The sequence below is a fragment of the Eleutherodactylus coqui genome, chromosome 3 (assembly GCF_035609145.1).
Source record: "Eleutherodactylus coqui strain aEleCoq1 chromosome 3, aEleCoq1.hap1, whole genome shotgun sequence".
Classification (NCBI taxonomy): Eukaryota; Metazoa; Chordata; class Amphibia; order Anura; family Eleutherodactylidae; genus Eleutherodactylus; species Eleutherodactylus coqui.
The window spans coordinates 174,473,376-174,485,602 of NC_089839.1; the positions used below are offsets into that span (position 1 = coordinate 174,473,376).

Consider the following 12,227-nt stretch of genomic DNA (forward strand, 5'->3'; position numbering starts at 1 on the left):
GGTGGACTCCAGATGTCCATATATTACATGGATGACCATTTATACGAATGGCCGCCATGTAATACTACATTTTACCCGCAGTGTCAGCGAATGTTACAAGTGACTATTTTTATACATTGAGAATCTTTCATCTGTACCTTGTTTAAAGGTTTGCTTCAACAGTAAAGGTTCCAGTGATGGATCCAAATCTTCTCCCACATTTTCCAATAAAACTGGTGTCCCAAACTGTATGCAGTTCTCCAGAGTTCGCATATAGTCCGAATCTGTTAATTTAATGACGTTGAGTTGGTTTTCTCTCTCTGAATTCTTAATCCACTTGTTAGCTTGGCCCTGAGGGTCTATCATTAAAGGCCTGCAGAAAACAGACAAAAGGGGCCACTGACTGTTACTAAAATGTTAGAGAAGATTTAAGCCAATATGTAATAAGTCATTGCTTTGAAAAATATTCTTAGAATAAGTCATCAATCTTAGAGGCGTGGGATTTCGACTCCTGGTATTTACACTGGTTAGTTGCTTGGAGGGCAATCGCTGCGGCCTCTTCATTATATACCAAGCACAGTACTACATACTTTGTAGTAGAGGCACCCGGCACTGTAGCTAAATCCCATTCACTTAAATGGGACTGAACTTTAGAAAGGCGATGTGACCAATGAACATGACATAGGAAGAAACTGTGGAGCTCGACTAAGCGCCATGGGTTTTTTAAACAACTGTGGGGGTTCTTGGAGCTGACCCCCAATAATCCTATACTGATCACCTATTTTATGCAAAAGTCACAGAAATTTCCTTTAAGCAAGAAACAATAATATTAATAAGTATCTCCTAAAAGCTACACAATACACACCAACGTCTTGAGTTGCTCACAATGACACCATTATCTACTGAGAAGTTGTCCGTCGGTAATCCGGCAATATTCCAGGCTCTGATTTTAATTGGGTCACCAAGAGTCTTACTCAATGAAAAGTCATCAGAACAAGGGATCATTTTACTCTGAAAAGAAAAATATCAAAAAATTGCAAAAGTGTCACAAAAAAATGGCCAATGAACTTGTTTTGCAATGTATTCATCCTCCCAAAGATATAAACCAGGGGTGTCCAACCCATGACTCACACTGGCTATCAACACAAAATCATAAACATGTACAGCATATGCAACTGTGACCAAGCTCGGAGCGGGAAGGGGGCCCACGCAGGCTGGATCTGGAGGAGGCGAGGCTGCAGGTGGTACCTGACAGCAGCAGGCTGTGAGCTTCTGCTCAAGCATAGGCACATACAGATGACGGGGCAGTGGGCGGCACTTGCAGTTCTTTGACTATCTGACTCATTCAATCACTCCAGGTCTGGCGTGCAGCAGTGATTCTCTTTCCTGTCCTCCATAGTCCTGACTGCTGATGTCCAGTATTGAGGTGAGAAGAAGAGATGGCTGTCTTATTGTGGCCAGCTGATGCTGTCTCCATCCTTTGGTATCAGTAGCCGGCCCATGGACATGAACTGCATGTGAGCCAGACAGGTGTCTGTATCCAGGTTTGCATGCGGAAGCATTCACTGACTCCAGACTTGAGTCAATATGACCTGGCAACGGGGGTGTGAAGGTGATGGGGGTTCTTTAGGGACACAGTGGAATTCGATGGGGCTTGTTTGAAGGCCTATGGAGGTTAATAGGAGATTGTTTGGGGTACATTTTATATATTAGTGATCACAAACTTGGGATCCACAATTTTAAAAGACTGAAATGGTGGCTGCGTAATGAGGATTATTATGTAAGGACTTTTTTGCTTATCTGTGGTGGCGGATATCCCAAAAATTATGCATGGGCATTTTTTTTGCTCATCAGCTTTCGTTAGTGTTTGTGTATTAAATGTGTGGCTTAAAGGGGTTGTCCCGCGAAAGCAAGTGGGTCTATACACTTCTGTATGGCCATATTAATGCACTTTGTAATGTACATTGTGCATTAATTATGAGCCATACAGAAGTTATAAGAAATTTTTCACTTACCTGTTCCGTTGCTAGCGTCCTCGTTTCCATGGAGCCGTCTAATTTTCAGCGTCTAAAAAGACATCTGGACCTCATTAAGCTAAATAGCCATTTAAATCGGGACATGTTCATCTGCCGCAAGCAAATGAACATACATACATACACACACACACACACACACACACACACACACTATGTATATAAGATTATTCGACACAGTGTTACTAATTACTGCTATGGATGACCCCAATTGACAGCACAGATTGATCGTAATCTTAGCAGAATCACTACAGTGATAAATATTTGCATCTGTTCTAATTTCTCCAACCTAGTGTGGGCCAAAATGAGGTATGGTCATGGCACCCCTTGTAATGATCACCTTGCACAGCTTGCTCCAGTCTCTGGTACATTCTTGTCGAAAGCCGGCAGTGAAAGCTCCCAGATAGGCAATGACACCAGCAGATACAAGGACGTCTCCGGTCAAATTATCATACATGTTCTGAAGTGAATCTGCAGCATTGGACCATCTAATGATAAATACAAGAAAAGAGGGAAGATAAAAACACTTCTCTTACGCAAAAGACTTGGAAAGTTACAGGGACGAAGCTGGCAGAAGCTACAGAGCTGCAGGACGTGTGACATCGATTTTCAGGATAAATTAGCGATGACTTTTAAGGTCCTAGAAACATCAACAAGAGGAAGATGGATGGAAAATATTAGGCACATTGTAAAAGGTACACTCCAAACCCGGCGGGTGTCAGCTGTTTTTAACAACTGACACCTGCTGGCAACGGTTGTGACCAGATTACAACCGTTAACTATTTAGATGGTGCAGTTAGAGCTGACTGCACACCAGTTGGAGGTGCCCCTCTATCTCCCCATCTGTTTTTTTTGCGATATGATCACATGGTGCCAATGGGTTTGCATGGCAGCTAGGGCCTAATGAAGGCTGGACTGGCTAATGTGGCAGGACTGCCATGCATAGATGCCTATTAAGCTTTGCTGTGTCAAGGCTTAATAGCCAACATTGAAAACTACTGCTTGTTGCAATATTAAAGTGATCAAGTGATTGCAAGTTCGAGTCTTCCATGGGAACTTAACAAAAAAAATTATAAAAGGGTTTAAAAATTATTATTTTTTAAATATTGAAAATGAAAACAAAATATAAAAAAAACCAAACAAACTTTTCCCATAAAAATCTAAATAATGAAAAAAAAAATATTTCGTAAAGTCAGAACTATTAAAATATTGCACTATTTATCACGCATGGTGAACATTATTGAGAAAAAAAAGGTATAGAATGCCAGAAATGCTTTATTTTTTTGTTACCGCTTCTACTAAAAAAATTAAATAAAAAATGATCAAAAAGATATATGCAGCCCAAAATGGTACCAAGAAAAGCTACAGCCCTCCTCGCAATAAACAAGCCCTCTCTAAGCCCAATAAATCAAAAAAATATAAATGGTCTGGGTCTCAGATTAAAAAACAGAAATCAAATTTTTTTGGTTAAAATAGTAAAATGTAAGAAAAATATGAATTTGCTATTGCTGTAATCATAACGACCAACAGAATAAAATGCACATAATGTTTACTGCACTGTGAATGCGATGTAATATAACCACCCCAAAAAATAGAGCAATTTGTTTTAAGGCCTCTTTCACATGAGCGACAAAGTCGCACGATTTTCTAACATTGCAACAATGCTATAAATCGCATGCACGTGAAGTCCATTTTTTATGGGTATCTTCACATTTGCAATGTTTCATAGCATGTAACATTGCAAATCAAAAACTTTGCGGGTTTTGCAATATGCATGCGACTTGCGAGGTTTTGTAGCCCATGTTTTCCCTATGGAGCCTTCCTCTCTGTTGCATAGCGTCACACGAATCCTACTGTCAAAGCCCTAAATGAGGCGCTAGCTGCAGAAAAATTAAAAAACAAAGACATACATCACCTAAGAAGCGCTCCGGCCAATCTTCACTGCAGTCCATGGCAGTTGTCTTCAGCATTTCTTCTGCGTTTCTTAGGTGATGCATTCTTTTTATTTAAAAACATTTCTGCAGCTAGGGCTTATTTTCTGTGTAGGGCTTATATTTCAAACCATTCTCCTTCCCCCTGGAAAATCCTTGCGCGTGGTGTTATAAAGTGCAGTATCGCCGCAAGAAAATGCAGTGATATTGCACGGACCAGCTATGCAATATCGCTGCAATTTTCTCGCGGCGATATAGTGTCGCCCGTGTGAAACAGGCCTTAAAGTTCACCCCACTTAGAAATTGTTTAACTTTTTTCAATACACTAAATGGTATATTAAAAAATACAACTCGTCCCAGAAACACAAGCCCTCATACAGCTAAGTACAATCTGACTTTTGGAAAGCGGAGACAAAAAAACACAAAAGTAAAAAAAGTGAATATTCTGTCATCTTGATATGGTTAAGCAGGGGTTATAGAAGAGAAATGACATTTATGTAGACTATGGAGGCTCACACTTGGTTAGCGGGGCAGATTTAGCCCTCAAAGGCTTTTTGTCAGCACCTGATTACTTGAAAACACTAGAAGTGCACCACTTTATAACATCTATTCCACATTTACAAGGCAATCCTCTCTACATTGTGCATAATAATAGTGTAAAAGTGTCATTACAGGAGAACGGTTAGCTCTACTGACCCAAGAAAAAACAATCTGGAGTTTCTTTTTGACTGGTGTTGTGTTAATCCTCTGTTATTCCTCCTAGAAATTTAGGAATAAATGGACATCTAGGTGTTACCAGTTTTGGAGTGTCCCTACATAGTCTGATACCACCCAATCAGTGTTGCTGGTGCCAAACTGTTTAGGGACACACCCCTTTTACATGTAAAAATGGTAACGCCCAGTTGCGAATTTATTTATAGAGCTTCAGTAAGAATGACAGAAGAAAACTGCAGCACAGGCTCTCAGAAAAGATGTTATAGCACTGTCATTGTATAGATATTGCAAGCCTTTACTAGAACAAACATGTCAGGAGTGCTGAGGGGCTCTTTTTAACATGACAAACCTGTGTTTTTCACCACCAAGCCCTCCTATCAGCTTCTCTGCTCGTTCTAATTTCTTAGCACACAGATCTACTTGGAACTCGAGTCGAGTTTTCTCCTCCATTTTCTCTCGAAATGTCTCCTGAAGGGCAGTAAGTCGATCTTCCACTTCTTTCAGCTCTGCTCTCTTCTCGTTCAGTACTGACATAGTTTCAGCCAATGACTGCTGAGCCTCTGCGAGACGAGCCTTCTTGGGGGCAACGACCTAAGAAATTACAGATAGGAAAATGGAACAGAACATGAAGATGTCTTATTAGGTGCAGGGCCCAGCCTTTGGGGTGTGCAACCTGTGTGACTGTACAGGGTACATTACTCCACTGAAGTAAAGGGAGCGCTGGGCAGATTCCTAGTGGGCCACGCTGCTGCCTAGGCTTTGTGGGCTGGCAGCATCAGTTGGCAGCCCAGTGTGGTTGAATTTGCTACTGGTTTTGTGCTACTACAGGAAACATTATGGCTATTTATTATTACAGGCAGACATTATGGCTATTACTAAAGGGGACATTATGGCTTTTACTAAAAAGGACATTACAGATTTTTCTAAATGGGACATATTATTACAAGGGGACAATATCCCCTTGTAATAATATGTACTTATCATTACAAGGGGATATTGTCGTGGTTTGTGAGTTGTGACAGTGTTGTGGCATGGTGGCCATGACACAGGGTATGACTTGTCACCCTGTTACTATACAGGACAAGGGTTAATGCATGTTGTGCAGAGATTGCTAGCTGCTCTACCTATCAGCAGGTGTGGAGAGCTTTATATTCCTACCACGACATCTTACCCTTGCTGTTGATTTCAGTTCTTTAGAGGAGTGATTGGAGTAGGTTAGTGCCTCTATGCTGGGTGAAATACTTCCAAATCCAGATAAGTACTGGTCGTCATTTCTGTTGTTTTTTGTTACCTTCCTTGTTTCATTTTTGCTGTGTCAGTGCACCTCTCCATGGGTTCCTGCAAGGGATAGTCAGGGCCCACGAGAAGACAGCAGGGCTGTCCTTATCAGGACAATTACTCTGCTTGTAGGCAGGGGCTCCTCACTTCCCTGTTAGGTAAGGGACAGATTTTTTTCATCTTACTGTTCCTGGAGTGGTGTTCACTGTCCAGCATAGTTTTGGTGTATTCGTTTTGCGTTCTGTGTGAACGTCACCGTGCATCCATGCTGTGGCGAGGTGTGCCCAGTGGACGTGACAGATATTATGGCTATTTATTTGTACAAGTGGCCAAAATGGCTATTTATTTCTACAGAAGTACAAAATAGCTATTTATTACTACAGGGAGACATTATGCCTACTACTGAAGAGGACATGATGGCTACTACAGGGACATTATGGCTAATATTACAGGGGACATTACAGCTCTTGCTAAATGGGACAGTATGGTTACTACAAGGGACAGTATGTCTATAACTAAAGGTGACATTATGGCTATTATTAAAAGAGCTATTATGGCTATTACTACAGAAGGACAATATGGCTATTTATTACTACAGGTACAGTATGGCTATTGCTAAAGGGGGCATTATGGCTAACATCGGGGACATTATGGCTTTTACTAAAGGGGACATTATGGCTATTATTAAAAGAGATTTTATGGCTACTATGGAGGACAGTATGGCTATTACTAAATGGGACAGTATGGCTATTTATAACTACAGGGGGACATTATGCTTATTTATAACTAAAGGGGAACATTATGGCTATTTATTACTACATGGGGACATTGTGCTCATTTTTACAGGCGAACAGTATGGCTCCTATTACAGGGGAACAGTGTGGATCATTATTACAGGGAGACAGTGCAGCCTGTTTTTTGTTACTCGGGGGGCGCTGTGAGTTGCACTGTCATACGGTAGAGTATTTAGGGGAAGCAATGTGTGGCACTATTAAGAGTTTATCTTAACATGGGGATTAAGGATATGAAAAAGCAGAGAGACAAAGACATCTGTGTGACAACCTCTAAAGAGACAAGTTGTGTCCAAGAGTAGCTATCATGTCGGTTTGGACTGGATGGAGAAGAAAACAACAACGCTAGTTAGAGATGACATCATGTGTGAGTCACATGTCAGAATGTCATTGTTTATTCTGCCACTAGCAGCCTTTGATAAGTCTAGTAATCACTGTATGGTCTGTAGAATAATGATAGGTAGTACCATTCTTGTTTGTGAACTAACAGCTGCCATCATAATTTACCATTGTTCAGATCATATTAGGACAAATGTAACTAGCAGGGGCTGACTTGACTTTACAGTTTATCCCTTTATAGATCTTGGATCTGGTACTGCATTTATATCCTAAGCTTGATTCTGGTGCTGTATTTTTGTACTGAGCTTGGTATTATTGTATTATTATGAACTGTGCTGTATTTATGTTGCATTGTAAATGCTGTGGATTTCCGCAGCAGAGTTGGCTGTGGAAATTCAATAGCATTTACACTGTGTGTGAAGCTGCTCTAAGACCCCATTCACACAGGCATATGTGAATTTTTCCCAAGGTTCTCAAGCACAACTTGCATTGTACAGCACACAGACACACATCGGTGTTCTACTTTATACATGCAGGCAGAAGACATTGCATATCCTATTCTAGTCTGAAATACGCACCAGAATAGTACATGCTGCAATTTTGTTCACACAGACCATTGTATGCCCATCTGAACAGCCTAATTTGCTATAATGGGTCTGTGTGCTGTCCATAAAATACACGAACATGGACAAGAAATATACCTGTGTGAATGGCCCTTAAATCTGTGTCAAAATTTGCACCTTTTGGAGTAGATCCACAGCAGATTTCACGTCTTCATTTGCAGATCTGCACCAAAAGGCTATACAAAGTAGTGCAGATTTTGATACAGATTTGCTGTATCCACTGCAGAAAATCCTCCACATGTGAACATGCCCGGAGTGTGGGTCCCTACTCATGGACTGGTGTTTTGCGCTTTCCCCTGCGCTAAAATTTGCCCGCCAGCCCCTGGACAGCGCTGCAGTCGGCTGGTATAGCTGCAACTCACCTACGTTGCCTGAGGTGACATCCCAACTCTGTTTTACCTAGTGTGTCTAACTATAATGGGGGAAGAAGGGGAGTCAAAAACATTTTTGCAGAGCGCCATCTAACCTAGGGCTGCCCTGATTAGGTGTCACACTATTAATAATGACATATCCCAGTACCTTTGCAACTCTGTCATAGACTTCCATAGCAAGAATCCATCGGCACAATCCTTGTGCTGCAGAAGACGCTTTCACTACTTTAGCTGGATCAAAGTCAGGATTGGTGATATAGTCACTTCGGATCTTTTGCATTACTGGCACCTGCTCAGGAAAAATATAAATGATGTTCTATAAAAATGAGATAAGGATTCAATATCATTCTGTAGCAAAATAATTCTATTTATTTACCGGAATCTTATCCTTGTCATATTCCTTCAAGTCTTTGAGAAAGCTCATGTCTCCCAGTAGTTTTTTACTCGGACCCCAGTAGTCCAATATCTATGAAATATAATTCATCATAAAAAATAAAATAATATGGACACATAATACCAAAAGCAGCATACAATGAATAGCCAATTTATTAGAGACATCCATCAAGTAGCACTTTGGAACTCCTTTGGCCTTCAGAACTGCAGCAATTCATCGTGGCATAGACCATTGATCTACTTTTTGCGTTCTTTCATCCTCTGCAGTCTTGACATTCTGTTTCTCTTAGGGTGCCTTCACACATACTGTAATTTTCCTTAAAGCGCTGCTGAATGTTTTGCTGTGAAAATTCGCTCCAAAATTTGCATGTGTAAATGCAAATTTTGGCGAGGCATTGCTGACAGAATTAAGCTATTTTCAGCAAAGTGTAAAAACATGCATGTTAGACATGCAGATTTTTCCACACGATGGAATATTTCGCAGTGTCTTGCAGAATATTCCGGCATGTGAGAAAACACCCTTAGGCCTCATGTCCACAGGGAAAATCAGGCCCACTACGGATTCTCCTTGGAGAATCCGTAGCGGGTCCCTCCTGCCCCGCGGACATAGGGGCTGAAAATAAGAATTAACTTACACGCAGCTGACCGGGCAGATCTTCTCTTCTTCGCCGCCAAATCTTCTTTCTTCGGCCGGCGGATGTGCCCGGCACGCCGGCAGCGTGCCGCGCGCATGCACCGGGCACATCCGCCGGGCCGAAGAAAGAAGATCCAGCTGGGAAGAAAAGATCTGCACGGTCCGCTGCGGGTAAGTTTATTCTTATTTTAGGTCTCCCTGGGATCCGGACGGCTTCCATAGGCTTCAATAGAAGCCTGCGGGAGCCGTCCCCGGAGGAGACCCGCACCTAAATGGAGCATGTCCATTTTTTTTCATGCTCCATATTTTTTTTAATCCACTTTTATTGACCATCCGCGGGTATTTATCTACCCGTGGGTGGTCAATGCATCCCTATGGGGTGCAGATCCGCGTGCGGGAGAAGAGTTAAAATCCCCTGCGGATTTTAATTCTTCTTTTCCCCGTGGACATGAGGCCTTAGGGCTCAGTCAGATGTGCAATTTTTTTTGCACATCTATGTGTGCAAAATAAAAATGCACTGCACGGATGTGCAAAATGCATGTGACCGAGGCTCCGTGCCTGTGTCAGCTGCAGCAAGGGATTCCTTGGATATGAAACTCCTGGATGCTGTCACATCCAGGGGTTTCATCTTGATAAAGGAATCTCCTGCCACAGCTGTGGCAGAGGACCGCGATGTTCTCCCATTGCTTTCAATGGGGCAGGCGCTGCTGCCACTCCATTGAAAGCAATGGGATGCAGACAACCCCCGCAGTGATTTTCAGGGAAGGGCTTGAAATATAAGCCCTTCCCTGAAAATAAGCCCAAGCTGCTACACCCTGGCTCCCCGGCACTCTTCTGAAGCATCATTCAATGGCTGAGTGCTGCTTCTGATTGGGCACAGCGCTCAGCCAGTCAGATACAGAGCTTTCGGGAGTCAGGTATTTTTAAATCCCCGGCAAGGAGAAGATGCTTCAGAAGAGTGCTAGGGAGCCAGAGTGAAGACAAGCAGGAGAGGTGATGAATATATATATATATATTTTTTTCAAGCAGCTTGGGCAGCAGAGCCGGCCCCATTGTAAGCATTGAGAGAACACCGCGATCCTCTGCCACAGCTGTGACACGGACATTTTTCGTTCTCGCTGCAGTACCCTCATCACTGAACACTGTGACAGTGCTGTCACAGTGTTCAGTTATGAGGGAACTCCCTGTAACATCACACGATGTTATGCGCAGCACGGACCTTGCTGGTGCACACATGTCCTATCGTTTGCAGGTGCAAAGATTTTGCGCCTGTAAAAAATGGGCATGTGAACACTACATAGGAAACCAATGGCTCTAATAGACGCTTTTTTTTTTTGCGCACATAGGCGCACGCAAAAGACACTCGCTTAACTTCGGCCTTAGACAGCAATGGCACTGAAACTGGTCATTTGAGTTAAAGACCATTTGTACTAGGGAGCAGCAAGTTGTATATTTGGACACATTAGTTCGAGCACCAGTGTTGTTTGCATCTGCAATTTCCTTGACTGTGTAGCGTCTGTTTATCAAAAAGATTCCCGACATCCTCCTCTAATCCCTTTCCTCAACACAGGATCCCCTTTCTTCGAATAATTTTTCTCGATCACGGAGACCCCACAAGGTTGGCAGTGTATGAATTCCTGGCGTGGGGTAATCTAACACTGATGACCAGGCTTCGTTTGAAGTGGCTCATATTGCTCGATTTCCCATTTTGATGTAGTGTAGTCCATGGAAAACTTGTCCCTTTATCTTATTCTGCACTCTGTAGTCACATGTCTAAGCTCCAATCATGAAAGTGGCCATACAGTGTATTTCACTTATTTTACATATTATGTTATGGCCTTGGGCAAATTAGAAAAAAAAATCATATTTTGTCACATCATTCTGCACTTAAAGGGGTTGTCCCGCGCCGAAACGTTTTTTGGTTCTTTTTTAACCCCCCCCCCCCCCCCCCCCCCCGTTCGGCGCGAGACAACCCCGATGCAGGGGTTAAAAAAACAAACCGCTCAGCGCTTACCTGAATCCCAGCGGTCCGGCGTCTTCATACTTACCTGCTGAAGATGGCCGCCGGGGTCTGCTCCCTCCGTGGACCGCAGCTCTTCTGTGCGGTCCATTGCCGATTCCAGCCTCCTGATTGGCTGGAATCGGCACGTGACGGGGCGGAGCTACACGGAGCCGGCATTCTGCACGAGCGGCTCCATTGAAGAGAGCAGAAGACCCGGACTGCGCAAGCGCGGCTAATTTGGCCATCGGAGGGCGAAAATTAGTCGGCTCCATGGGAACGAGGACGCCAGCAACGGAGCAGGTAAGTAAAAAACTTTTTATAACTTCTGTATGGCTCATAATTAATGCACAATGTACATTACAAAGTGCATTAATATGGCCATACAGAAGTGTATAGACCCACTTGCTGCCGCGGGACAACCCCTTTAATACCCAATAATGACACAGTGAAAACAGAATATTAAAAATAAAAAAACTTACATTTTGCCATAAGCATTTAGACCCTTTGGTATGACACTTGAAATTTAGCTCTGGGGCCCCCTATTTCTATTGATAATTCATCTCTGAGATGTTTTTACACCTTGAAGAGACACTTATGGTAAATTCAGTTGATTGGACCTAATGTTAAAAGACACTCCCATGTCTATATATTGTCCAACAGCTCACAATGCATATCAGAGCCAAAATCAAGCCTTTTTGGCCTCAATTCTAAGCTGGAAGAAACCGGACATATGTTTGAAAGAAACCAGGCACTGCTCATCATCTGCCCAATAAAATCCCTACAGTGAAGGAAGGTGGTGGCAGCATCATGCTGTGGGGTGTTTTTCAGTGGCTGGGACAGGGAAGACTGATCAGGGTTGATGGAAAGCTAAATGGAACAAAGTGCAGAGATAATCTAAAGAAAGTCTAATCCAGAGCGCAAGGGATCTCAGACTGGGCAGAAGGTTCACCTTCCAATAAGACAATGACCCTAAACACACATGCAAGACAACACAGGAATGGCTTGGGGACAACTCTGTGGATGTTCTTCAGTGGCCCAGCCAGAGACCTGACTTGAACCCAATCGAACATCTCTGGAGAGACCTGAAAATGGCTGTCCACAGATGGTCCCCAGCCAACCAGACAGCGCCTGAGAGGGGC

At 42.9% G+C, this 12,227-nt stretch overlaps 1 protein-coding gene across 2 annotated transcripts in view; it reads right to left on the reverse strand.

Moving 5' to 3' along the window:
• The window catches only part of DNAH12 (dynein axonemal heavy chain 12), a 133,483-nt gene that overhangs the window by 30,371 nt on the left and 90,885 nt on the right, over positions 1–12,227 (reverse strand). For both annotated transcript variants that reach the window (XM_066596565.1, XM_066596564.1), the window contains 6 exons: positions 8,436–8,525; positions 8,208–8,348; positions 5,007–5,248; positions 2,353–2,500; positions 845–990; positions 138–352 (listed from right to left, as the gene is read on the reverse strand). In XM_066596565.1, the coding sequence (XP_066452662.1) occupies positions 138–352; positions 845–990; positions 2,353–2,500; positions 5,007–5,248; positions 8,208–8,348; positions 8,436–8,525 (982 nt within the window). The remainder of the gene's footprint in view (positions 1–137; positions 353–844; positions 991–2,352; positions 2,501–5,006; positions 5,249–8,207; positions 8,349–8,435; positions 8,526–12,227) is intronic.